Source organism: Leptodactylus fuscus, chromosome 1 (assembly GCF_031893055.1).
Source record: "Leptodactylus fuscus isolate aLepFus1 chromosome 1, aLepFus1.hap2, whole genome shotgun sequence".
NCBI lineage: Eukaryota > Metazoa > Chordata > Amphibia > Anura > Leptodactylidae > Leptodactylus > Leptodactylus fuscus.
Window position 1 is genome coordinate 195701490 of NC_134265.1, and position 23559 is coordinate 195725048.

The 23559-nt window shown below is 42.1% G+C and overlaps 1 protein-coding gene across 2 annotated transcripts; it reads left to right on the forward strand.

Moving 5' to 3' along the window:
- The first annotated feature begins 1719 nt into the window (after positions 1–1719).
- BABAM1 (BRISC and BRCA1 A complex member 1) lies at positions 1720–23559 on the forward strand. 2 transcript variants are annotated; one of them, XM_075264198.1, is made up of 9 exons: positions 1720–1824; positions 4608–4940; positions 8836–8894; positions 8982–9102; positions 10855–10933; positions 18991–19015; positions 19376–19505; positions 19597–19677; positions 23302–23559. In XM_075264198.1, the coding sequence occupies exons 2-9, from the start codon at positions 4686–4688 to the stop codon at positions 23503–23505; spliced, it is 954 nt and encodes a 317-aa protein (XP_075120299.1). In that variant the 5' UTR covers positions 1720–1824; positions 4608–4685; the 3' UTR covers positions 23506–23559. The 2 variants fall into 2 exon arrangements, with proteins under 2 accessions (XP_075120299.1, XP_075120289.1); XM_075264188.1 differs by having other exon boundaries at positions 1720–1817; positions 4602–4940.

Below are 23559 nucleotides of genomic sequence, written 5' to 3' on the forward strand. Positions count from 1 at the left end.
CGTGACGTCGGCCCTGGAGCATGCTGCTGCCGGATGTTTAACTATGGCGCCCACCCGGGAGTCGGGCGGCCGCCATAGCCACCTGGTGTCTGCTGGTGTCAGCAGACATCCAGCGCTAATGCCTCTGGTTGGTGCCCACATGCGCTCCCATAGAAATGAATGGAAGCGCCCGGCACGCCGATTAACCCCCCGCTTGCCGGCTATTTCCATTTATTTCTATTCACTACGTCTTATTTTCGGGGGAGCGCCTTATATTAGGCAAGGCAGCAAAATGTCTGCCATGCCTTACTTTCGGGGTACGTCCTATTTTCGGGGAAACACGATAGCATTGCTGTAGAGCAGGGGTGCTCACACTTTGTCAGCATGTGAGCTACTTTATTATATGACCAAGAAAGGTCTACTACCCACTTCTTGTGGGTGGGGCCTGGCATGTTTGTGGGCGGGACTGGTGCGTGTTTGTGGGTGGGGCCGGGTGGAGCGTGAGAGCAGGAGACCGGCAGCCCCGCCTGCCAGTGTCCGTAGATGACTCTCAGCCTGCGCTGTGAACAAGCAGCACCCCGGCCCCCTCCATCCCTAAGAGCGGCCTGCAAGTGTCCAGAGTGCTTGTTCACAGTGCAGGCTGGGAGTTGACTCTCAGCCTGCACTGAGAACAAGCAGACATCGGGGATCCCTGGCTGCATCCTGTGATTAACCCATACGTCCATTGCGATCGACCGGTAGATCGACGTATTGGACACCCCTGCTGTAGAGGTTACAGCGGTGGGGATCAGCCTGTCAGTGCTCAGACGCTATGCCGCACACTGGATCAGATTGGTCTGTGCCCAATCGAAAAGTGCCAAATGCCGTTTTTTCGCTTCTGATAAAAATTGAAAGTGTTCAATGAAATAGGCATTCCTCAAAACGGTATAACTAAAACGTACAAGTGTCCGCTCTATGCATCCCTGTACAAGAAAATACTAAAAAAGTTACAGGTGTCAGTGACTTTTAGAAAAAAAATTTTTTGCAAAGTTTTAGATTTTTGTTTAGGTATTAAAAAGTAACTAAAACTATATAAATTTGGTATCCCTGTAATCGTACCGAAACATTGAATACAGCTGACATGTCATTTTGGCTGCACAGTGAACGCCGTAAAAACAAAGCCTGTAAGTAAGTTGCACATTTTTTTTTCCAGCTTCCTAGTACATTGTACAGAATAATAAACGGTACCATTATGAAGAACAATTTGTCTCACAAACACTAAGCCCTGAATGGGAAAATAAAAGGGTTATGGGATTTGGATGAAGGGAAGTCAAAACCGAAAATTGAAAAATATCACTGGCAGTAAGGGGTTAAGTGCAGCTAGCTGAAAAAACAAGGCGCTGGACAAATAAATGAAGCTAAAATCATTTGTAGAAAGACTTCAGAATGTTTTAGGGGAAAAAAATCTGTTGTTTTTTTACAAAGGAAACCGTGTAAATTCTCCCTATCACAGTGTTAGCACTTCTGTCCCGTCACATGGCCCCCTGCGTGTGCATGAGAATAGCATTCACTTGTGAATTTATTTCAGCATGATAAGAAAGACAGAAGCCAAGAGTATACGGTCGGTAAACCTGACTGACAACTCCCATGATAGTAACTCTTCATATGCCATCACAGTGTAAACACATTCACTCCGTAACGCGCCGCACGCTAAACTACAATTCCCATAATCCACCACTCCCTACAGACACTTCCTGTTCTAATATGTCTGCATCTTGTGTGTAGCATTGTAGAAGCAAAGAGGCTTGAGGCATAAGCTTCCGCTGCTGCAGTAAGGCGAGCCCGAGGGTCATTCAGAGGTAAGTAGTGCGGCGGAGTGATTCGGAGAGTGGAGCACGTGACGTCTGATAATAGGGGGAGACGAGCTATATGGTCTGTAGCCATGGCTGTTGCTTTGTGTACAAGGGCCCATTCATGCTATAGATGGTTCCAGTCTGTGGGGTCATGATATGGGTTATCCATAGAAATGGTTGTTCCTGCCTCTGTATGGGGTAATAAAGCCTTCCTCTTAGGTTGTAACCTACTATAGGTTTTACACCTTTAGCAGTCTTGAAGGAGCACAGTTCCTGCAGGTTTCTGGCCCGCATTAAGGCCTATGCACTGTGTGCACTGTCAGTGTGCTCGCCAGTTTTTACACTGACCCATTTATTTCTGTAGCCCCATTCAAAAACAATGTGCATTTCCCATGTATGGGGCTAGGAACTAAATTCATAACTGGTTCTATCCCTGTCCTTTTTATGGCTCATGCTCCCTCACCTCAATCAATAGAGGCCTATATGGCACACAGATGTCATCCAGGTGCTGTCTATGTTGTTTAGTCATGGTCCGGCGACACGCACACGGTTGCTGCATGTTGCTCTAGGAGTGACACAGTGTAAGCTAAGGAACCCCGTCCATTTGCATCCATCTCCTTGCACTGTGTTGTTAAAAACACAATGAAAACTTTCTTTTTTACTTAAAATTGCCTTGCATCCAAACCAATAAATCCGACCGTTAACAAGACAGTAAACAGTTCAGTCAATTCTGCTAAAACCTCACCCGGGAGCCAGCACTATGGCTTCTGTTCCCTTATTAGCAATGTCACCCTGAATTAAAGCTTGTGGCTTGATAACTAAATTTGCCATTACCAGATTCTGGCTGCATTCCAGCCCTAGACCTTATTCACCTGTCCGACTTTACCACAAACAGCGCACAGTCTTGCTGATCTTGTATTCATATATATGAACATTTTTTTCATGAACCGTGAGTCTGGGGAAAAAAATGGAGATGTCCTGTTTTGGTACGATTTGCAGACCAATTGCCCCTATGCTAGTCTGCGAGCCCATGAAAACCATAGACAACACATGGATACATGTTTTTCACAGAGTCACAGTATTTTAAAATATAGAGATTTGGTGAAAAAGAGTCAACTCTGGGAAAACACGTTCTTTCTGTTAAATTTGTATGTTTGAAGAAGATGTAACAACCAAGCATAAAATTGTGAGAGCGATGAGTTGGGTAAGCTCTTCAGCAATACTAATATGAAGTTCAACAGAACATACCCACAATTCTCTCTCCTATCACAGTCACAGACCAGATCGGTAAACATTGTTTCACTTGTTGTCACATCCAAACAACCCATTGGCCTTTGTCGCGTCCTCTGTGCTCCCTCCAGTCTGCTTACCTAGCATCATCTCGTGCCTTGTACAGCTGGCCGTGACGCACTGATTCATTTTTGTTGTTGAGGTTTTTCTGGAGGGTTTGGATTAGAAACGAGATTTTGCTGTGTGTTCTCACACCTTAGGCTCACATGATGGCGTTCTATCATAGCTAATGTTGACAATGTCTTATAGTGCAGGTGGAGGTAATCACATCAGAGATTATTTAGCCATACAGGGCTCTGTCCCTTTGCTGAGGTGAAATGGACTTCTCCCTCAATAATTGACAGTAAAGCAGTACTAATCCTCTTCCACGTACACTGAATTCTGTTGCTTGTCTCACCTCGTAACATCCCAACTGAACATGTCCCCCTACCCTACTGTCTAAAGATGAAGTCTGTTGTTCATAAACAATGGTAGAAAAATAAAGATGGGTTTTCCTATGGCATAAAGTGTGATTTACAGACTGTCCTCTTCATATAGGTGCCCCAGTGTTGTATTGAATGTGGAAGGGGGAAAAAAAAAACCTGTTGTATTTTCCCAGTAAAACAAAGCCCAATACATATGCACCAGGATAATGTTTAAAGCAAAACTTGCTGATACCTACAAAATACATGGTTAAAATTTATTAATGGATTTGGATGCTGTTGAAAATATAGAGATGTGTGGACCAAGTTACAGAGGTGATCACTAGCTGCACAATGATATAAAAATCAATTTCCTATGTTTACTCTCAAATCTAGAACATTGCGTTGTGAGGCTTCACAATAGTGTATTGAACTAGAGAGCGAAGTACAAACACAGAATATCAATTTTAAGTAGTATTTTCATTTACATTTTCTCTTATTGGTAAGCAAGAAATGTGGATCCCATCACGCTGTGAAATGAAAAATAAATGGGATATTGAGATGATCCACTGTAATACAAAGCCATTCATGTGTGCTCTATTATGCCCCATAGTGGCCCCTACACACAATGTTATGCCCCATAGTGGCCCTTGCACACAGTATTATGCCCCATAGTGGCCCCTACACACAGTGCTGTTCCAAACAGTGTTCGCTCATCTCTAGTAAGTAACACTGTTTTTTTTTATGTTTCCTTACCTCTCCTCGGTCTCCGATCATTATACTCAGGAGTCTGAAAAGACCCCCGAATATAATAGTGTTTGTGGAGCCCGCGGCGTCACTTATCGATCTCAGCCCCTGCCAGGATCGGTAAGTAAATAGGGACTGTTACCATCTGGAGTAACTCCAGCCGGTAAAGGCTGATTAAGAAAAAAAAAATGCAGCGGTAGAGGCTGTCGCCGGGCCCCTAATGTCCCGGGGCCCTGTGGCAGCTGCTACCGCTGCTACCCCGGTAGTTATGCCACTGGTGTGGTTCATACGAAGATATCTTTAAGGTAATGTAAATGACACAATGTTATAATACACATCTCTTGTATCATAGGGTCAGTATCCCATTTGCTGATATCCATTGGTGGCTAAACATCCAACTACCAAGCTGGATAGCCCTACAGAGGAGACGTGCAACATGGATACCTCAGAGCCTGCAGAAGATGGCGAAAGAACACTGGAACAGAGACCACGTACACGTTCTAACCCAGAGGGGGCTGAAGACCGGGAAGTACCGCCACAGCCTATAGTGGGCAGCCGAAGTGAGGGAGAGGGTGAAGCAGCACAGACAGAAGATCCTTCCCAACCGGTCACTGCTCCCCCAAGTTGTATCATTCCTCCCGCTGTAGAATTCCAAGTCAAAACTCCAAGGGTGAACTGTCCTGAAAAAGTGGTGTGTAACAGAAATAAGATCCCAAATTTATTAAGAATTTGTAATAATTCTAGAGGAACATATTTAAGCAATAAGGCCTAATGCATACAACCAACAGAATGTATAGGCCCAATGCTCCTCCAATGGGGATTCTGATGGTTGGTTCCGTACCAGTGAACATAAAGCAGGTCTTACCCTGCTCCTTGTCATCGGAACAGAGCCCCTAGAGCAGGGGTCCTCAAACTTTTCAAACACAGGGCCAGTTCACTGTCCCTCAAAACACTGGAGGGCCAAAATATTTTGCCTCAGGTGGCAAAAAGGCTAGGTTCACCCCTGCTCCTCAGTATGCCCCCACCCCACAGTATTATATGCTCCTCATTACCCCCCACTGTATTATATACTCCTCAGTACCCCCCCCACACACTGTATTGTATACTCCTCAGTACCCCCCACTGTATTGTATACTCCTCAGTACCCCCCCACACACACTGTATTGTATAATCCTCAGTACCCCCCACTGTATTGTATACTCCTCAATACCCCCCCACACACACACTGTATTATATACTCCTCAGTACCCCCTACTGTATTATATACTCCTCAGTACCCTCCCCCCACTGTATTATATGCTCATCAGTACCCCCCCTGTATTATATGCTCATCACTAGCCCCCCCTGTATTATATGCTCATCAGTACCCCCCCACTATATTATATGCTCATCAGTACCCTCCCCCCACTGTATTATATGCTCATCACTACTCCCCCCCTGTATTATATACTCATCAGTACCCTCCCCCCACTGTATTATATGCTCATCACTACTCCCCCCCTGTATTATATGCTCATCAGTACCCTCCCCCCACTGTATTATATGCTCATCACTACTCCCCCCCCTGTATTATATGCTCATCAGTACCCTCCCCCCACTGTATTATATGCTCATCAGTACCCTCCCCCCACTGTATTATATGCTCATCACTAACCCCCCCCCCGTATTATATGCTCATCAGTACCCTCCCCCCACTGTATTATATGCTCATCACTACCCCCCCCCTGTATTATATGCTCATCAGTACCCCTCACTGTATTATATGTTCATCAGTACCCCCCCACTGTATTATATGCTCATTAGTACCCTCCCCCCACTGTATTATATGCTCATTAGTACCCTCCCCCCACTATATTATATGCTGATGAGCATATAATACAGTGGGGGGGAGGGTACTGATGAGCATATAATACAGTGGAGGGAGGGTACTAATGAGCATATAATACAGTGGGGGGAGTACCCTCCCCCCCCGTATTATATGCTCATCAGTACAATCACACACACACTGTCCTACTTACCCATGAAGAGCTGCCGTGGTGCGTCCTCCTCCTTCCAGACTGCAGGAGCGATGACGTCATTGGGCCTGCCTCGGGGGCAGAGGTCACTCTCTTCCATCAGCCATCAGTGTAGGCCGCGGTCGGGCGGCCCCTGACAGCTTTCAGTTGTATGTGCAAATGCACATACAACTGAAAGCGGCGATCCACTCACTAACGGGGAATTGGATTCCCCGTTAGTGAGCGATCCAGACGACAGCGCGGGCCACATGCGGCGGGCCGGATAAATGTCCTCGGCGGGCCGCATGTGGCCCGCGGGCCATAGTTTGAGGACCGCTGCCCTAGAGAGATGAGTACATCACAGAATGCCCTCGGATGTCACTCTGAGTGTCATACGAATGCATTTCACTGCAAACTCTGCCCCGTGTTGTATGGCACACTCAGTTGTGTGCATGGGGCTAAATGATGGTTGAAATGGTTTCTTTGCACATTTTTAAAAAGGACTTTTTACCACCTCCATCCTTTGCATCCTTCAATAGGTGCCGTTCCACTTACTGCGCAGTTGGAATTTTTTCTCCACCGTTCCAAATCCATCAGTACAGTTATTTATGTTCTTTGCCAGAAGAGCTGGAGAAGACAGACAGAATAATTGTGCTGAAACTAACAGAAATGATTGCTCGAAAATTTTGGGTGCTAGAGAAAAAAACAGTTCCAGTTGCGCTGAAATGAGTGGAGTGGCAACTATTGAAAAGGTGGAGGTGGTGAAAGGTCCTTTTTTCGTTTCTTCCCAAAAAGCTATACGTACTTTGCACCTCTCTTTGTGAATAATACTTTTTCCACCCTAGCTACTACTGAACATCCATGGATAGATTTTGTGGAGCTCGCCATTTATTTCCAAGAAAGGTTGATTGGTGTTAGAGGTGTACATTGTTTGGTGTGGTGGAAATAGGGAACTTAGTGTCTGTTATAGCAAATTTTTATTTATTGGATTAAGGCTAAGGCCTCATAGGGTGTCCTACAGCAAAAAAAGCGCTGCAGGAAAAACCACAGTGACAACGCATCGCTGTTCTTCCTGCTGCACTTCAGACAAAAACTTGGCAGTAGTTCCCTCTGCGGACTTTGTTTCGATTATACCAGTGGGAAAATCGCTGGCGTTTCCGTAGGTATAATCGACATTCTGTGATCTCCAAAACCGGACCGGTTTTGGAAATCGTGGCGTGTCCGCACTGCGGTTTATACTGCAAAGTGAGCATAGTATTTGCTAGAATCCTATCCACATTGCTTTGACTGTAAAACACTGCAATTTTTCCCACGGGGCCCCGGCCTCAAGGCGTTTTCCATGAACATAGTTAAATTTTCAGATAATTAAAACTTAAACATTATTGCCTACTTTAATAATGAAATATTTTGAGAGGAGATATTTATCCAATTGATATTTGGCAATTGGACATCATGGAAGGTATAGGGCTTAACAACCGTACCAAAGAGAGAGTCTTTCTGAATTGGAGAAAAAAAAAAAAAAAAAAAAAAATGAAAGGGGGGGGAGTAAAAGATTTCCCCCCCCCCCCAACCATTACAGTGATGACCGATGTCTTTTGTCTTGATGAGTTGCCAGAGGATACAACCATGAATTTAGGAACTTTCTATGATCTGGCACTTCTCAGAAATCCAGTCATAATCTCCTTAGGCAGGGTTCACACTACTTTTGGATTCTGTTATGAAGGTGTCCATTAAAAAAACCAGACACCTATCATAGCAGACATTAATGGATACTAACTGATGTTATTGTGTCCATTTTTTAACTGATTCATTTAATAAATCAGTTAAAAAAAGACACATTACTATCAGTTAGTGTGTTTTTTTTACTCTGTCCTTTTTTTTTTAAATTTGTTTCTGTTTTCTGAGCATGCATAGAAAAAAAACGGAGAGTAACTGATGGCTGTCCGTCCATTATCCATAGACTTCATTGTGAAAAAAATAACGGACGCCTGACATCCATCACGAATCCGTTTTTTTAACTGACACAAACTGACCTGCATGTAGGATTTTTTGTCCCTAAAAAAAAAAAAATCAGACATCTGAAGGATTGGGTATATACTGGACACTATCGGTCACTAACAGACACAAGGTAAAAGCCCATTGAAATCGATGAAAATTTTAACAGATTTGTGATGGTTCAGCTAGTGTCCATTGCTAAAATCTTGTAAGGGACGATAGCAACGGACACTACTGACGGTCACCAACGGTAGTGTGAATGCCCCCTTAACTCACCACAAAACTGATCTAAATATGGTAAGTAGAATGTTCACCTGATGATAAGCTGCACACAATGAGTACATGAGTCACCACTAAGATGATTTGAGAGAACCTGCAGATTTTTATTTATTTTTATTTACAAAAATTGGGTAACTTTTAATTGTCTACAAATTAAAATATTAGTGGCAATTGTCCTTTAAGCCTAACCTTGGTGTTGGTGGTATTCTGATGTACTGCATGGTCTCAAAACAGAAATCTCTTCCACTGTCTGGTTCATAGCATATTGTCATGTTTCTATAGTGATTTGGCTGTAATTCTTCAACTTGCCTTCTTTAGATCATCTGTCTGGATTTGTCAGAAGAAATGTCTTCTCAGAAACTGGAATCATTCAATGGGTAGGCTGTCTATGGAAATATTGTGCCAGATGTGATTTTGATGAACTATGGAGCTAAAAATGTGTTTTGTTTTGTTTTTTCCCTTAGAGCCAAAACCAATGCCCTCAATTCTTCACAAAAAATGATTGAGATGTTTGTCCGCACCAAGCACAAGATCGACAAGAGACATGAATTTGCACTTGTAGTTGCTAATAATGAAGCTATGTGGGTAAGTAAAGGCAAGGAAAGCCAATATTTGACAATTTAAAGAATGGTTACTGAGCTTAATGACAGATATACAATGTCACAGGGAATGTATCATGTCTTTGGTAACTAATGAAAACTAAAACTAAAAAAAAGTGAATCATAACGGACAGCTGTGTCTAGTCCAGTGGTTCTTAACCTTGTTTGAGGTACCGAACCCACCAGTTTCATATGCACATTCACTGAACCCTTCTTTAGTCATAAATCAAATATGATTTTTTTTTTCCAAATTCAAGACCTAGGTATATGTTTTTTTTACTGGTACACAAAATGAACCGTGCATATGGCCTAGGGTTCTATCAAACCCTGGTTAAGAACCACTGGTCATAGTCTCTGTGTTTGCCATCCAGCCTGATTGAAAGGGTTTTAGCCATGTGTTATCTAACAGTACTGCTTCTGATCAACATGGAAAGCCAATAAAGATTAAATAAGGTTATCATATAAATTGGATTACCAACCCTATTTTTCTGAGTTGTAATCTTGACTTTGATAATAAGATGACTGCTGAAGAGTGATCTATACTCTCAGGACTATCAAGATGCTCAGTGGTCAGACTGAAAATTCCAAGATTTCAGTTTGTTTCAGCTCAATGCCAATCAAGTGTAAGGAGCTGAAGTGCTTCAACAAGGACAGCTACAATTCATTGTACAACATAGTGTGTAATATGCAATGTAGAGGCTGCAGCCTCTGACAACTGATTTTTGGGGTCCTGAGTGTTGGACTCCCACTAATCCTAAATTGAAACTTTTTTTTTTTTCCTTGTAAAAACCGACTTAGGCTAAGGCCCCACAGGCCATATCCGCAGCACTAAAGCGCTGCGGGACGAACCGCTGCGTGAACGCATTGCGGTTCTTTCCACAGCGCTTTTAAGAGTTGACAGAGTTTTTCTCTGTGGACTTTCTCTTTAAAGAGGACCTTTCATCAGATTGGACACAGGCAGTTCTATATACTGCTGGAAAGCTGACAGTGCGCTGAATTCAGCGCACTGTCAGCTTTCCCGATCTGTGCCCCGGGTAAAGCGCTATCGGTCCCGGTACCGTAGCGCTTTACAGTCAGAAGGGCGTTTCTGACAGCCAGGGACGCCCTTCTGCCCAGCAGCGCCTATCGCACTGTACTGTGGGGCGGGGAGGAACTCCCCCCCCCCCCCCCCTTCCTCTCCCTCTCCTGATAATACTCATACTGTACAGCGCGATAGGCGCTGCTGGGCAGAAGGGCGGCCCTGGTTAACTGTCAGAAACGCCCTTCTGACTGTAAAGCGCTACGGTACCGGGACCAATAACACTTTACCCGGGGCACAGATCGGGAAAGCCTACAGTGCGCTGAATTCAGCGCACTGTCAGCTTTCCAGCAGTATATAGAACTGCCTGTGCCCAATCTGGTGAAAGGTGCTCTTTAACATTATATCTATAAACGCTGGCGTTTCTGTAGATATCATTGACATGCTGCGATTTGCAAAGCCGCAACCGGCTTTGCAAATTGCAGCGTGTCCGTGCTGCAATCTTTTCTGCAAAGTGGGGATGGGATTCGCACGAATCCCATCCACTTTGCCTGCACTGTACAACACCGCGATTTTTCCCGCAGCATCCCTGCTGCGGGCAAATCACGGCGTTTCCGGTCTGTGGGGCCCCGGCCTTGGGTTGGAAATGTCCCAGTTTTTAGATTTGGTATTGCTTATTTTGGTCTTATATTCTGGTTTCTGCTTTTTAATATTTTCAAGCTCTCTGGATTTACTTCAGACCCCCGAGAAGTATGTAGTTGCCTCTATGACCTGGAGACTAATGTCTGCGAATCATTCAGTATCCTTTACATAAGTGGTAAAAGGTCCTCTTTTAAGGAATGTTGTTTTTACAATCCCCAGAAGTGTTACACAAAATATCCATTCATGTGTAGCCATCTTCTTCCATTACCTGCTCTTCCTTGTCTGCTGCAAAATTGGCTATGCCACACATGTTTTGGCTGGAATAATTAATATGCAGATGAGGCTAGGTTCACACTAGCGTCATGTGTCCACTGTGCTGTTCTGTCAGAGGACTAAAATAACGAATATGCGGGCCGCTAAAATTGTGGTTCCATACAGAGCCCAGCAGACCACATTGTTGTAAGTGACGGATGAAAAAGCTGCATTGGGAGGACATTTTTTGGCCCCTGAGGCAGATATTGTGACCTAGGAATGAGTTCCAGCGCTACTTTTTGCAAGGTAGCTCTTTATAGATTAATGCAATGGTTTTCAAAGAAACCTAAAGGCATGATAGGGCAATTACAGCCAAGATAACTAGGACAACTCCACAGACAGCTGTTTTGAGGTGGTTGCTTCTCATTAGAGTATGTCCTTAGGTTTCTTTGAGCTATCTAGGAGTTCATTCTCCTTTTCCAACAATGAGGTTTTATTTGCATATTCATTACCCAGAATTCTTAGCAGCACATGCATGGTCTAATAAATCCCTGAACTGTCTCTCCCTAATGAGACATATTACCCGTTTTGAGCCATGTCTTGATCTCTCTCAAAGCGAGCCACTACCTGGCTCTGTACTGATGCGAGGCAACAACCTCAAAGCTACTGTTTGCAGATGGGACCTTCTTCCTTTTTGAGAAGTTATTCCAGCTTGGCTATTGTTTCCAGATCATGCCCTTTGGTTTCTTTGAAAACCATGCATTAATCTGGATCTGATGATCCAGCACTGGAGATTGGACCTAATAAATTGCAAGTTTTAATGCATCATTAAAACCAAGTAGCAGAGGCCTGCATTCACTTACACGTTTTGAGCAGAAAAACTCTTATTAATAATGCTGGATCATCTCCATTTTTCAGTTTAACCCCTTGGAATGCAGCTCAAAAGGATATCTCAAATCTGACATGTCACTTTATGTGGTAATTTCTTTGAGACGCTTTAAGTTATCAAAGTGATTCTGAGACTGAGACAAAACATATCGAACAAAAGTTACCACTGACACAAAGTACAATGTGTCAGTGGTAACTTTTGGTCAATATATTTTGTCTTTGATTATAGAAAAAATAGGAAATTTGGTAAAATTTGGAAAAATAATGCAATTTTCAAAATCTGAAATTGCATGCCTTTTCATATAGAAAGTCATACTACCCAAATTACTTCATAAATATAATTTACCATATCTCTGCTTTGTTTCAATCAAACTTCAATCACAGGTGTGTCACAGAATTTTTTACTGTCAAGACTTGAAAACGAAAAATTTATTTCATTTTCACAAGCGGTTAAAAGAGAAATTGCACCTCACATTTTGTTGCACTCCCCGGAGTACACCAATATCTCATATGTGCTGGTACACTGATGTACAGGCATATGGCAGCATTTGGAAAAGAGAGAGTGCTAATTGGCTTTTGGAGGCCAGATTTTGCTGGAATAGTTTTCAGACACCATGTCCCATTTGCATGGTCTCCAAGGTGCCAAAGCATTGGAAACCCTTAAAATGTGAACCAATTTTGCAAACTAGACCCCTCAAAAGCAATTTATTAAGGGGCATTGTGAACACTTTGACCTTTCATGTGTTATGCAGAATTGGGAAAGTAAAATGGAAAGCAACATTCATTTTTTTTTTTTTTTCTGTACAGTGTTACTTTAACACCCATTTTTGTATTACCACAAGGAGTTAAAATAAAAATGCACCCCACAATTTAAGCATTTACTCCCAACTACAGAAATGCCCCACATGTGGATGTAAACTAATATATGGGTATACATTGGGACAGAACAGTTTTTGCAGGGCAGAATTTGTTATAGTTTTCCTTAACCATGTCACATTTGCAAAGCCCCTAAGGTGTCATAATAATAAAACTCCCAACATATGACCCCATTTTGTAAACTAGAACTCTCAAAAAAAATTATCAAGGGGTATAGTGAGCATTTGGACCTCACAGATGATTCACAGTCTTGAGCAGTAAATTTGGAACATGATATATTCTCAAATAAAATGTTGCTTTAACCCCATTTTTCTCATTTCCATAAGGGATTAAAGTAGAAAATGCACTCCCAATTTGCTAACTAATTTCTACCGACTACAGAAATATCTCACTTGTGGAAATAAACTTGCGTATGGGCACACAGCAGGACTCGGAAGAGAGAGCATACTATTTGTAGGGCAGAATTCCCATAAACCGTTTTTGTTTTTTGTTTTTTTATTATTGTCTTTCTTTATTCCCCTTTTGAAACAGACTCTGCATCTTTTTTGGGCAACAGCATATTCTCATTGCGGACAGCCCTATTCTCGCCCCTTATGAGGCGCTAGATCACCTATATGCTACATACAGGTGATAACTCTGGTCTAGCAGTGGGTCTGGGGACACAATGACCAAGGAACATGGCACTGTACTATTATGGTGCATTATCATAAGACCCAGGCAGCTGCTCTGTAATAGTATGTTGCCTAAGGTTTAGGCACTCATGATCCGCTTCACTATATAATTGTGTTCAGAATATCCATATTTCATCTAGTTTTGAGCTTTTTCTTCTATCATGCATTAACCCCTTCCTGCCGATGGCATTTTTTGATTTTCGTTTTTGACTCCCCTCCTTCTAAACCCCATAACTTTTTTTATTTCTCCACTCCCAGAGCCATATGAGGTTTTAATTTTTGCAGGACAAATTTTTCTTCATGATGCCACCATTAATTATTCTAGCAGGAAAAAAATTCAGAATGGGGTGGATTTGAAGAAAAAAATGCATTTCTGCGACTTTCTTACGGGCTTTGGTTTTACGGCGTTCACTATGCAGCCAAAATGACATGTCCCCTATATTCTGTGTTTCGGTACGGTTCCAGGGATACCAAATTTATAGGGTTTTATTTACATTTTGACCCCTTAAAAAAAATCCAAAACTGTGTTAAATTTTTTTTTTTCTATAAGTCGCCATATTCCGACGGCCGTAACTTTTTTTATACGTCTGTGTACGGAAATGCATAGGGCGTCTTGTTTTGCTGGTCCGGGTGTACTTTTTAGTTCTACCATTTTCGGGAAATGTTATTGCTTTGATCACTTTTTATTCAAATTTTTATCAGAATCAAAACAGTGAAAAACCGGCGGTTTGGCACTTTTGACTATTTTTCCCACTACGGCGTTTACCGAACAGGAAAAATATTTTTATAGATTTGTAGAGCGGGCGATTTCGGACGCGGGGATACCTAACGTATATGTTTCACAGTTTTTAACTACTTTTATATGTGTTCTAGGGAAAGGGGGGTGATTTGAACTTTTAATACTTTTTATATTTTTTTTTACTTTTTTTTTTCATTTTTTTTTTTTGCATTTATTAGACCCCCTAGGGGTGTTGAACCCCAGGGGGTCTGATCACTAATGCAATGCATTACAATATAGCATAGACCAGCCTGCAAAAGAGAGAATTTGCAGACAAGCCTGGGAGCCTTGTACAGGCTCCCGGCTGTCATGGCAACATGACGTTGGCCCTGGAGCATGCTCCAGGAGCCGGCGATCCCGGGCAAAATGGCGGCGCCCATGCGCCACCGGGAAAATGGCACCTCCGGCGCCTTTGACCGCGGCGCCGGAGGGGTTAATGCCTCCGATCGGTCCCAGTAGACACCCGGCGGCTATGGCGGCCACCCGGCTCCCGGGCGGTCGCCTTAGTTACAGACCCGACATGCACCGTACTATTACGGCGCATGTCGGGAAGGGGTTAATCTACAGAGAGCTCATTTCCAAAGTTAGCTCCTTTATAGATGTACATGGAGTCTGAGAAATTTCTGCAACTAATCTACTGTGTGTGAAAACGCGTTTACACAGACATATTCTGTAGACTGCACCACCTCCATAGGCATGCTGAGTGTTAAGACGTCATGCTTTTGTTTGCTGATATGTACTTTAACCCCTTAGCGCTATTTCACATATATGCACATCTGGGAATATGGTTAGTTCCCGCATTCCCACGATTCTGTACGTGAAGGAGATTGCACAGGCTCAGAAGCAGAGCCCGTGCGATCACCATGGGAGCCAGGCTGTATCTGACAGCCAGGCTCCCGCTGTAACAGCAGGGACAGTGATAACACTGATCCCCCGTTGTTTAACCCTTAAGGTGCAGGCGGTCAATAGTGACCGCCCCATCTTAAGTGTTTCAAACCGAAACTAAAAATGCCGGCGGCATCGGTAATTGGAGTTAGCTGTAACATACAGCTAACATCCTGCTCTTTAACCCCTGATCGAAGCTGCGCTTCAATCGGGGGGTTTAACCCTTTGAATACGGCAGGCAAACACGTCCACCGTATCCAATGGGCTCGGCCGTGTTAAAGGGGTATTCCCATAACTCTTGTTCACCAACCTGCAGGCTGTGTGCTCTCTTCACTTCCTGGTTTACTCGGAACATTGGTGGGCGGGGTTTCATTGCTATCTGCGATGTTTGCAGTCAGTAATGAGGGATTTGTTGTAAATGCATTACCACTACAGTATGAAACTGATGTAGCAGAGCTGGATTTGAGTCAGTTTGCATTACATACAGAGGTAACGGACTCCCTTTCTCAGCCCTTATCAGCCAAATTCAGTTAAACCGGCTGATAAGTGGAAGAGCTGAAGATAAAGAGTTTAGAAATCCTCCGAGCTCTAACCTCCCCCCTCCCCTATCTGAGGAGCTCAGTTACTTGTCAGACATACACAGCTCTGAACACTCCCTCCCTTCCTGAGAGCAGGCAGCTACGTCATTGAGGGACTGAGCAGATAAGCCCGGGGCCCGTGGTCATAGAAACGCATGTAAACACTGAAGTGAATAAATTAAGATAGCGGCCAAACAAAGCAGTTTGGATAAAGCAATGTATTTAGAAAAGTCTTAAATCCACATAAACTAGTAGTATAGATAGGATCCCTGCTATGGGACAACCCCTTTAAGGGGCCCCTGGGCACTCCCCGCAGTGAGATCAGGGGGTGGCCATATCAAGTATCTGCAGCCTGGGGTCCGGACAGTGACCCCAGGCTGCCTGCAGACCTCACATACCTGGTTGATCCTGCCAGGAAGGGAGGAAGTTACTTTATGCGTCTGTATAGAGTAACTTCCTCTATAGACTGCAATACAAATGTATTGCACGTCTATAATGCTGAATCAGCGATCCAGTAGAGCACTGGTTCAGGTCCCCTAGTGGGACATCAATAAAAAGTAAAAAAAAAAAAAAAAAAAAAAAAAGAATTTAAGTGTATGAAAAATAAATTAATTAAGCAAAGAAATAACGACTTTTTGCCATCTTGCCTTATTAAAGTGCTATAAAACGAGATCAAAAAGTCACACATGCCCCAAAACAGTACCAATAAAAAGCACAGATTGTCCCACAAATAATAACCCCTCAACCAACTTTGTCAACCGAAAAAAAAATGCTACACATCTCAGAAGATGGCGATGCAAAAATCATTGATTTCTTTCCCCAAATTGTTTTTTGTTCTGCAAAACTAGTAACGCATAAAAAAACTATATAATTGAGGTATTGCCGTAATCGTATTGACCCGCAGAATAAAGGTCACATGTTACTTATACGCTATGCTGGGTGGAAAAAAAAAAGTTAAAAAAGCAACACCAGAATTGCTGGGGAGGTTTTTAATCCACCAAGAAAGAATTAATAAAATTTATACTATAGTTTATATGCACCCAGAAATATTGTCATTACAAAATACATTTCATCCCGCAAAAAACAAACCCTTATATGGACATATCACCAGAAAAATAAAACAAATATAGCTTGTACAATGTTAAGACAAAAATCCAAAAAAAAAATCACCAAATCATTAGAACACAACTGACTGCAGCAGGAAGGGGATGTATAAGCTGTGTATAAGCGTATATCAGGGGACACCGCAGATTTAGAGCTTACGAGGGAAAATATACCAGAACTGACCCCCAAAGTGACCCCCCAATCTTAGGAGCTATTGGGGAATTTGGTGTTCCCAATGCACTCTGCACAGCTTATATATTCACGCTCCACCATCTGCTGTGCAGTCATGTCTGGGATACTAATGCTCATTAGACCCCTGATAAATTTTTTGAGGGTTGCAGTTTACAAAATGGGGTCACTTTTGGGTGTTTCCAGTGTTTTGGTACACTAGGGGCCCTGCAAATGTGACATGGCACCTGTAAACTATTCCAGCAAAATTTGCTCTCCAAAAACCAAATAGCGCTCTTTCCATTCCAAGCCCCGCCATGTTCTCATACAGCAGATTCTTTTAACCCCTTGTGAAAATGAAAACTTTGGTGATAAAGTGACATTTTAGTAATTTTTCATTTACACATCCCAATGTTAATAAAATCTCTGAAAAGGTTGTGGGGTCTCAATGCTCACTATACCCCTTGATGAATTCTGTGAGGGGTGTAGTTTCCAAAATGGGGTCCTTTTGGGGGGGTTTCCTTTGTATTGATACTCTAAGGGCTCTGCAAATTAGATATGGTGCCTGAAAATTATGCCAACAAAATCTGCTTTTCAAACACCCAGTGTCGCTCCTTCCCTTCCATACGCTGCCGTGTGCCCAAAAATCAGTTTACACCCACATGTGGGGTATTTCTGTGCCCTGGAGACATTGCATAACAAAATGTGAGATGCAATTTTTCCTTTAACCCTTTGGGAATGTGTTAACTTCAGGGATATATGAATGTATTATAGAAAAAAAATGAAATGTCTAAATTTCGCCTCTGTATTGTTTTAATTTCCGTGAAATACTTAAAGGGTTAACAAACAAAGGGTGTGCGGTTTTGAAAATGGGGTGATTTATGGGGGTTTCTATTATATAGGCCTTTATAATCCCCTTCAGAACTGAAGTGGTCCCTAAAAAATTAGTTTGGGAAATTTTCTTGTAAATCTGGAAAATTGCTGTTAGGGTGAATTCACACTACGTAAACGCCAGCTTATTCTGAATGTAAAACACGTTCAGAATCAGTGGCGTATAAAGCAGTTTCCATTCATTTCTATGGGAGCCGGCATACGAGCACTCCCCATAGAAATTCACTTCAATGGGAGTGAAAAAAGCAGCCCATTCATTTCTATGGGGAGCGCTCGTATGCCGGCTCCCATTGAAATGAATGGAAACTGCTTTATGCGCGTTTACATAGTGTGAATTCACCCTTACACTTCAAAGCCTTCTAACATCCAAAATAAATTAAAATACAATCAAAAGATGATGCCAATGTAAAGCAGAGATATGGTAGATAATATTTATTCATGTATTTGTGTGATATAACTATCTGTTTGAAAAGCAGAGTAATTCACATTTTGAAAATTGTGATTTTTTTTTTTTTTGCAAATTGCTATAAAATTTCCTATTTTTTTTTTTTATAATAAATACACAGATATTGATTTGATTTTAACACTAACATGAAGTACAATGTGTCACAAGAAAACAATCTCAAAATCACTTGTGTAAGATAAGGCGTCTCAAAGTTATTTACCATATAAAGTGGCACGTCAGTTTTGAAAAACGAGGCCTGGTCCTTAAAGCACTTTGGGCTGTGTCCTTAAGGGGTTAAATGTTTGGCTCCCATCTTACAGTAAGTACCTTTGCTGGCCAATGGGGAAATTTTTCATTTGCGAGTGGGCGGGGCTGTTGTCAATTTTTTTTGTTTGCTGTTGGATAAACCTGTTATCTTGTCAAGTCATTAATGGATCAGTTTCAAAATGAAAGTCACTTGACCTACAGAATCCTTATATTGTTGGAGTGTTTGAGGAAACCCACAGGAATGTGGGGAAAACAGAAGCACCAATCAGATGTGTTCATTGGTCTGTCAAATGCAATACATATTTGGATTCTCTTCTGCAAGCAGTAGTGTTCATCTGGTGCCGCTGTTGTCCATGGTGCGAGCAAAGTCTACTTCAGTTATATAAACTTTTCTTTAATTCAGTTTTACAGACCTCGAAGGCCTTTTTAACTTAATGTAAGTGATTAAAATGATTAATATTCATGTAAATGTAATAAAGTTTTAGCTTATTAATTGGAGAGACATAACATTGCAGCTATGTTCTAAAGCTTAAAGCTGTCAGTGAATAGCACAGTCCTTACATCATGAATGAGGCCTCAATGAGAGAGAATATCTTTTCTAACTGAAATTGTTTACACGTTTTAGAGATATTGTAATATGCCATATGTCCTGGAAGTGAACCCTTCACTGATACACTGGCCTTTTTGGGTAGTTTGGTATAGTTTTACAGGTTAAATCTACAGTACTGAAATCTAAAGATTCTGAGGTTGGAATTATATTTTTATGCTGGTAACTTGGTCTACTTTTTCCATGCAGACAACAGAGAACAGAATTCCCAGTTACAGATAATGTGCAGACTATTCCCCCTCCTTACGTAGTAAGGATAATTTTGATCTATAGCCGGCCAGCTTCTCAGCCTTCTCTCACTCTGACAGAGACCATGAAGGTAAAAATGTGTTCACTATGTGAAAATTCTTTATTTTCTAAGTGTCTCTCTCATGCCATACATTACAATCAGTCTTGAATTTCTTCTACAGAAAATGCTGCAGTGCCCTTATTTTTTCTTTGATGTTGTTTATATCCATAATGGTTCAGATGAGGAAGATGTAAGCTGGAAGGTCAGTGTATAAGACATTTGCTAACAATATTGTATTATTCATCAATAGTATTTCTTTATATCTGTGAAAGAATTAAATAAATCTAAGTATGATGTGCAAAATTTACATAACACTTATGCACATGGCCACGTTATAGCTTCATTTCGTAGATGTAGACTTCTGTAGTGATCTAGTGGGCCTCTGATGGAAAGAACCCCCCTGTATGAAACTTCATTTCTTATGAATCCGTGAGAAAAATATGTTTTATGGCCTTATATAATTAATATAATTGTATAGACCACACACAGTTTGCATATTGTTGGCAGGACATGCTGTTCACACATGTAGATGTGCTGATGATTAGAAATGCGTGAACCTCTCAAGATTCGTTTTGTGTTCGGGTCCGGCAGCTCAGGTTCCTGATTAATTTTGGGTTGAACAATTTTAGAACAAACACACTTGGGTAAACTAGGAACCTATCTAATTTCTAAAGTAAACACAGCTAAAGTTATGTCCAGGGTCAGCTTTAGACAAAGTGGGGCTCTGAGTAAATTTATGAGTGGGGCTTTAAGTTGTAAGGAAGTAGCACTGAAGCACAAGAGAGGTAAGTAAGGTTTTTTTTGTTTGTTTGTTTGTTTGTTTTTTTTCTACCTCCCTTGGGCATCCGAACATTATACTCTGGATTCTGAAGAAACCCCAGAGTATAATAGTTCATATTTGTACCAAACACCATCGGGTACATTATACTGTGTGAAGGGGCCACTATGGGATATTAAGCTGTGTGAAAGGGATGCTATGTGACATTATACCTTGTGAATGAGCCACTATGGGACATAGTCAATGAATTATGTCAGTGGGTTTATAGAAAAAAACATTTGAGGAAAGGATATGATTGGTTAGATCAAAGCAGAATCAGGTCATGTAGTCTGCCATATGTTTACAGCCAGTCTCTAGAAAATGCTGAAAATCGGCAGTGACAAAAGTCCTGCATGAAGAAATTTTCTCTCTGACAATTTCAAGGGGACCTTTCACGTCGTATGGCATGTGTGGTTTTATATACTGCTGGAAAGCTGACAGTGCGCTGAATATCATGTTCTGATGCATCCGATTTCACAGAAGTTCCTCCAAATTGCCTCTGGTCGTCTGGTGCATTTTCAGTTTCAAGTCCTTCTGTTTGACCTTCCTGCAGCACAATGAGTTTTTACAAAGATTATGGCAGAGGTATTCCCCTTTTTGCTTCTAAATGGAATCCCAGCTAGAGACTTCATTTCTTCCCCAAGAGAAAATCGACACCCTTCACCTTTCGTTCAGCATGATCAAGTTGTATAAGCGAAATAAAGCATCTCCTGGGTTCCTTGACAGCCACTCTCCCGGCCTTCTTATTGGCTCAGGCCCATACAAAGATTCTGCAGAGGTTCCTTCTATCTTTATGGAACATGGAGTTCTCTTCCCTGGACAAGAGGATTGTGATTCTCCAGAGAATCAAGAACTCTCTGTTGGTAGCAGGTATAGAAGAATCTCAAGAGAGGGGTTCTGTGGCAACACCACAACCCTATAATAGTCACCACAGACACCAGTCGTCATGGCTGGGGCGCTTTCTTGACAGCATCTTAGGTACAGGGCTGCTGGAACCCCCTCGTGAGAGAGACATCTTTCAACTTGAGGAAACTGTCACCTATCCAGGAGGCTCTTCTGGCCTTAACTTCCTTCTTGCAGGATTGCCATGTAAAGATCCACTCAGACAATACAACAGCCGTGGCCTATGTGAACAGCCTGGGGGGAATAAGCCTTTTCCTTTCTCAGGTCTCCTCCCAGATCCTTGGTTTGGTTGAATGGAATCTGGCTTCTCTCTCAGCAGTATAGCAAGAATACCATGGGCTGACTTCCTCAGTAGGAATGCAAATGGAAACTGAACCCCAAAATCTTCCAAAGCCTGGTAGCCAGATGGAGCATGCCATACCTAGACCTATTTGCCTCCAGCTTGAATTGTCAACTGTCAGATTACTTCTCTCTATCCAGGAGGGACTTTTCAAGAGGGGTGGATGCCCTGACTCAGCCTTGGCTTCATTGTCTCTTGTATATCTTCTCACCATTTTCTCTCATTCCTAGAACATTGGCGAATATCAAGGGAAGAAGCAAGGATAATTCTAGTTGCACCTTTTTGGCCTAGGAAGAGCCTGGTTTTCTCTCCTCCAACAGGAGGAGCCTCACAAAGGAGCTACTCAATTGTTAAAAAAAAAAAGTTATACTGGCTAGTGTCAGAACACACTTGTATAATGGGCACATTGAACAATATAGCTGGACCATTACGCAATAGAAGAAGGTGGCCTGCGTTGAAATATTACAATTTATTTGACATCGTGCGGACAGCTAGATGTGTGTTTACATAATACCATGAGGCAAGTTGGATGGGAAGAGAAGACAGCAGAAACAGTGTATTGCTCTGGGCACTGTTTTGCTTGAAAAATTGGGTCCTGGTATTCATATGGATGTTACTTTGACATGTGCTACCTTTAAAAATTGTTTAAGAATGAGAGTTCAAGGCATTGGTTTGGTCCTCAAAATCCCCATCGATGCTGGAAAAATAAGTTTGGTCTATATAGGTTCCACCTCACAACCAGAAGGGTACCTTTAAAGCTCCTGGAACCAATGTAAAATGCGTAAAGTGGCACTTACCTATTTTGTGCCATTTCAAGTAGTGGTGTATTTTCTGGGGCAGTGGAACCCTTAAGGCCACCTCAGAATCCAGAACCCAGTAGTAGTTTAGCTGAGTTACACTTATTTTTTTTCCCTGATATGTGTCAGTCCTGTTTCTTTAGTCCAAAACAAAGGTAGAGTTTTATTTTTACTCAAAAATATAGTGCAGCAACAAAAGGAAACAATACAAAAATAAAATACCTGCCCAGCTAGGCTCTAACTGAACATAGAATAGTTACCTCACCTAGGATAACAGAACTCCAAAAGCCAGTAGAATCGCTCAGGACACAGCTCCAAAAATATGACCTCTCTCTTTCACTCTCCAGCCAAGCTCTGCCCAAGTGTTGCTGCTGGAGCTGGCTTCTTAAGCCTCCTTGACAAGGAGACTCACTGCAGCTGAGTCGCTGCCGGAACATCCCCAAAGTGTGGACTGGAGGGGGGTGGAATGACAGGTCCCACTACCAGTCCTATCTGCCATTCCTAAAAATCCAGCCCAGTAACCGTAACTTTGAAATAACCCTCAGCAGACAATGGTCATCTGCTGAGAAATGTTCTTTCTGGAGTTTTCTCATCACACCCACCTTAGTAGTCTGGGTGAGATGTACACCCCCTTCATTATTTTGCCGGTCATCAGCTTACATATGCTAATAAACTGTTCAGTCGCATAGTGTCAAAGAGCAGGGCACAGGTCAGTCATAGTGGGGAGGGATGGAGTAGGCCCTGGAAAACATATCTCTTTGGTACATTGACTTTATTGCACCATTAGCTTTGGCAGTAAAATAAAGTCTCTCATTTACATGAACCCCACTTATCTGATGTTAGTTATAGTAACTCCCTTTAAGAAACACTGGCAATCCACAGTGCTTATACCAAATATGTCTTAAAACATGTTATTCCCTGTTTACATTTATAAAAATCAGTATGTTTTTTTTTTTTTCTCTTTGACAGGATGTTTTTGGCTTTTTTAGCAATTTGGATACTAAAGGCACAAGTTATAAATATGAGGTGACAATGACAGGACCTGCTCTGGAGCTTCACAACTGTATGGCTAGACTGCTAGCCCACCCTCTTCAGCGCCCATTTCAGAGTCATGCCTCGTACAGCCTTCTAGAGGAAGAAGAGGAGAGTACAGAGAGTGAAGTGACTGTCTGAAACAAATTGACCTGGCAAATTTTCATTTTTTTGTGTTAATAAAGTAACAGGTTT

Bases quoted from the DNA above. Each gene is read 5' to 3' on its own strand.
- BABAM1 (XM_075264198.1), top strand. From the start codon at position 4,686: ATGGATACCTCAGAGCCTGCAGAAGATGGCGAAAGAACACTGGAACAG. The intron at 9,103-10,854 runs GTAAGTAAAGGC...AATATTTTCAAG, and splicing joins CTAATAATGAAGCTATGTGG to CTCTCTGGATTTACTTCAGA. The intron at 19,678-23,301 runs GTCAGTGTATAA...TCTCTTTGACAG, and splicing joins AGGAAGATGTAAGCTGGAAG to GATGTTTTTGGCTTTTTTAG.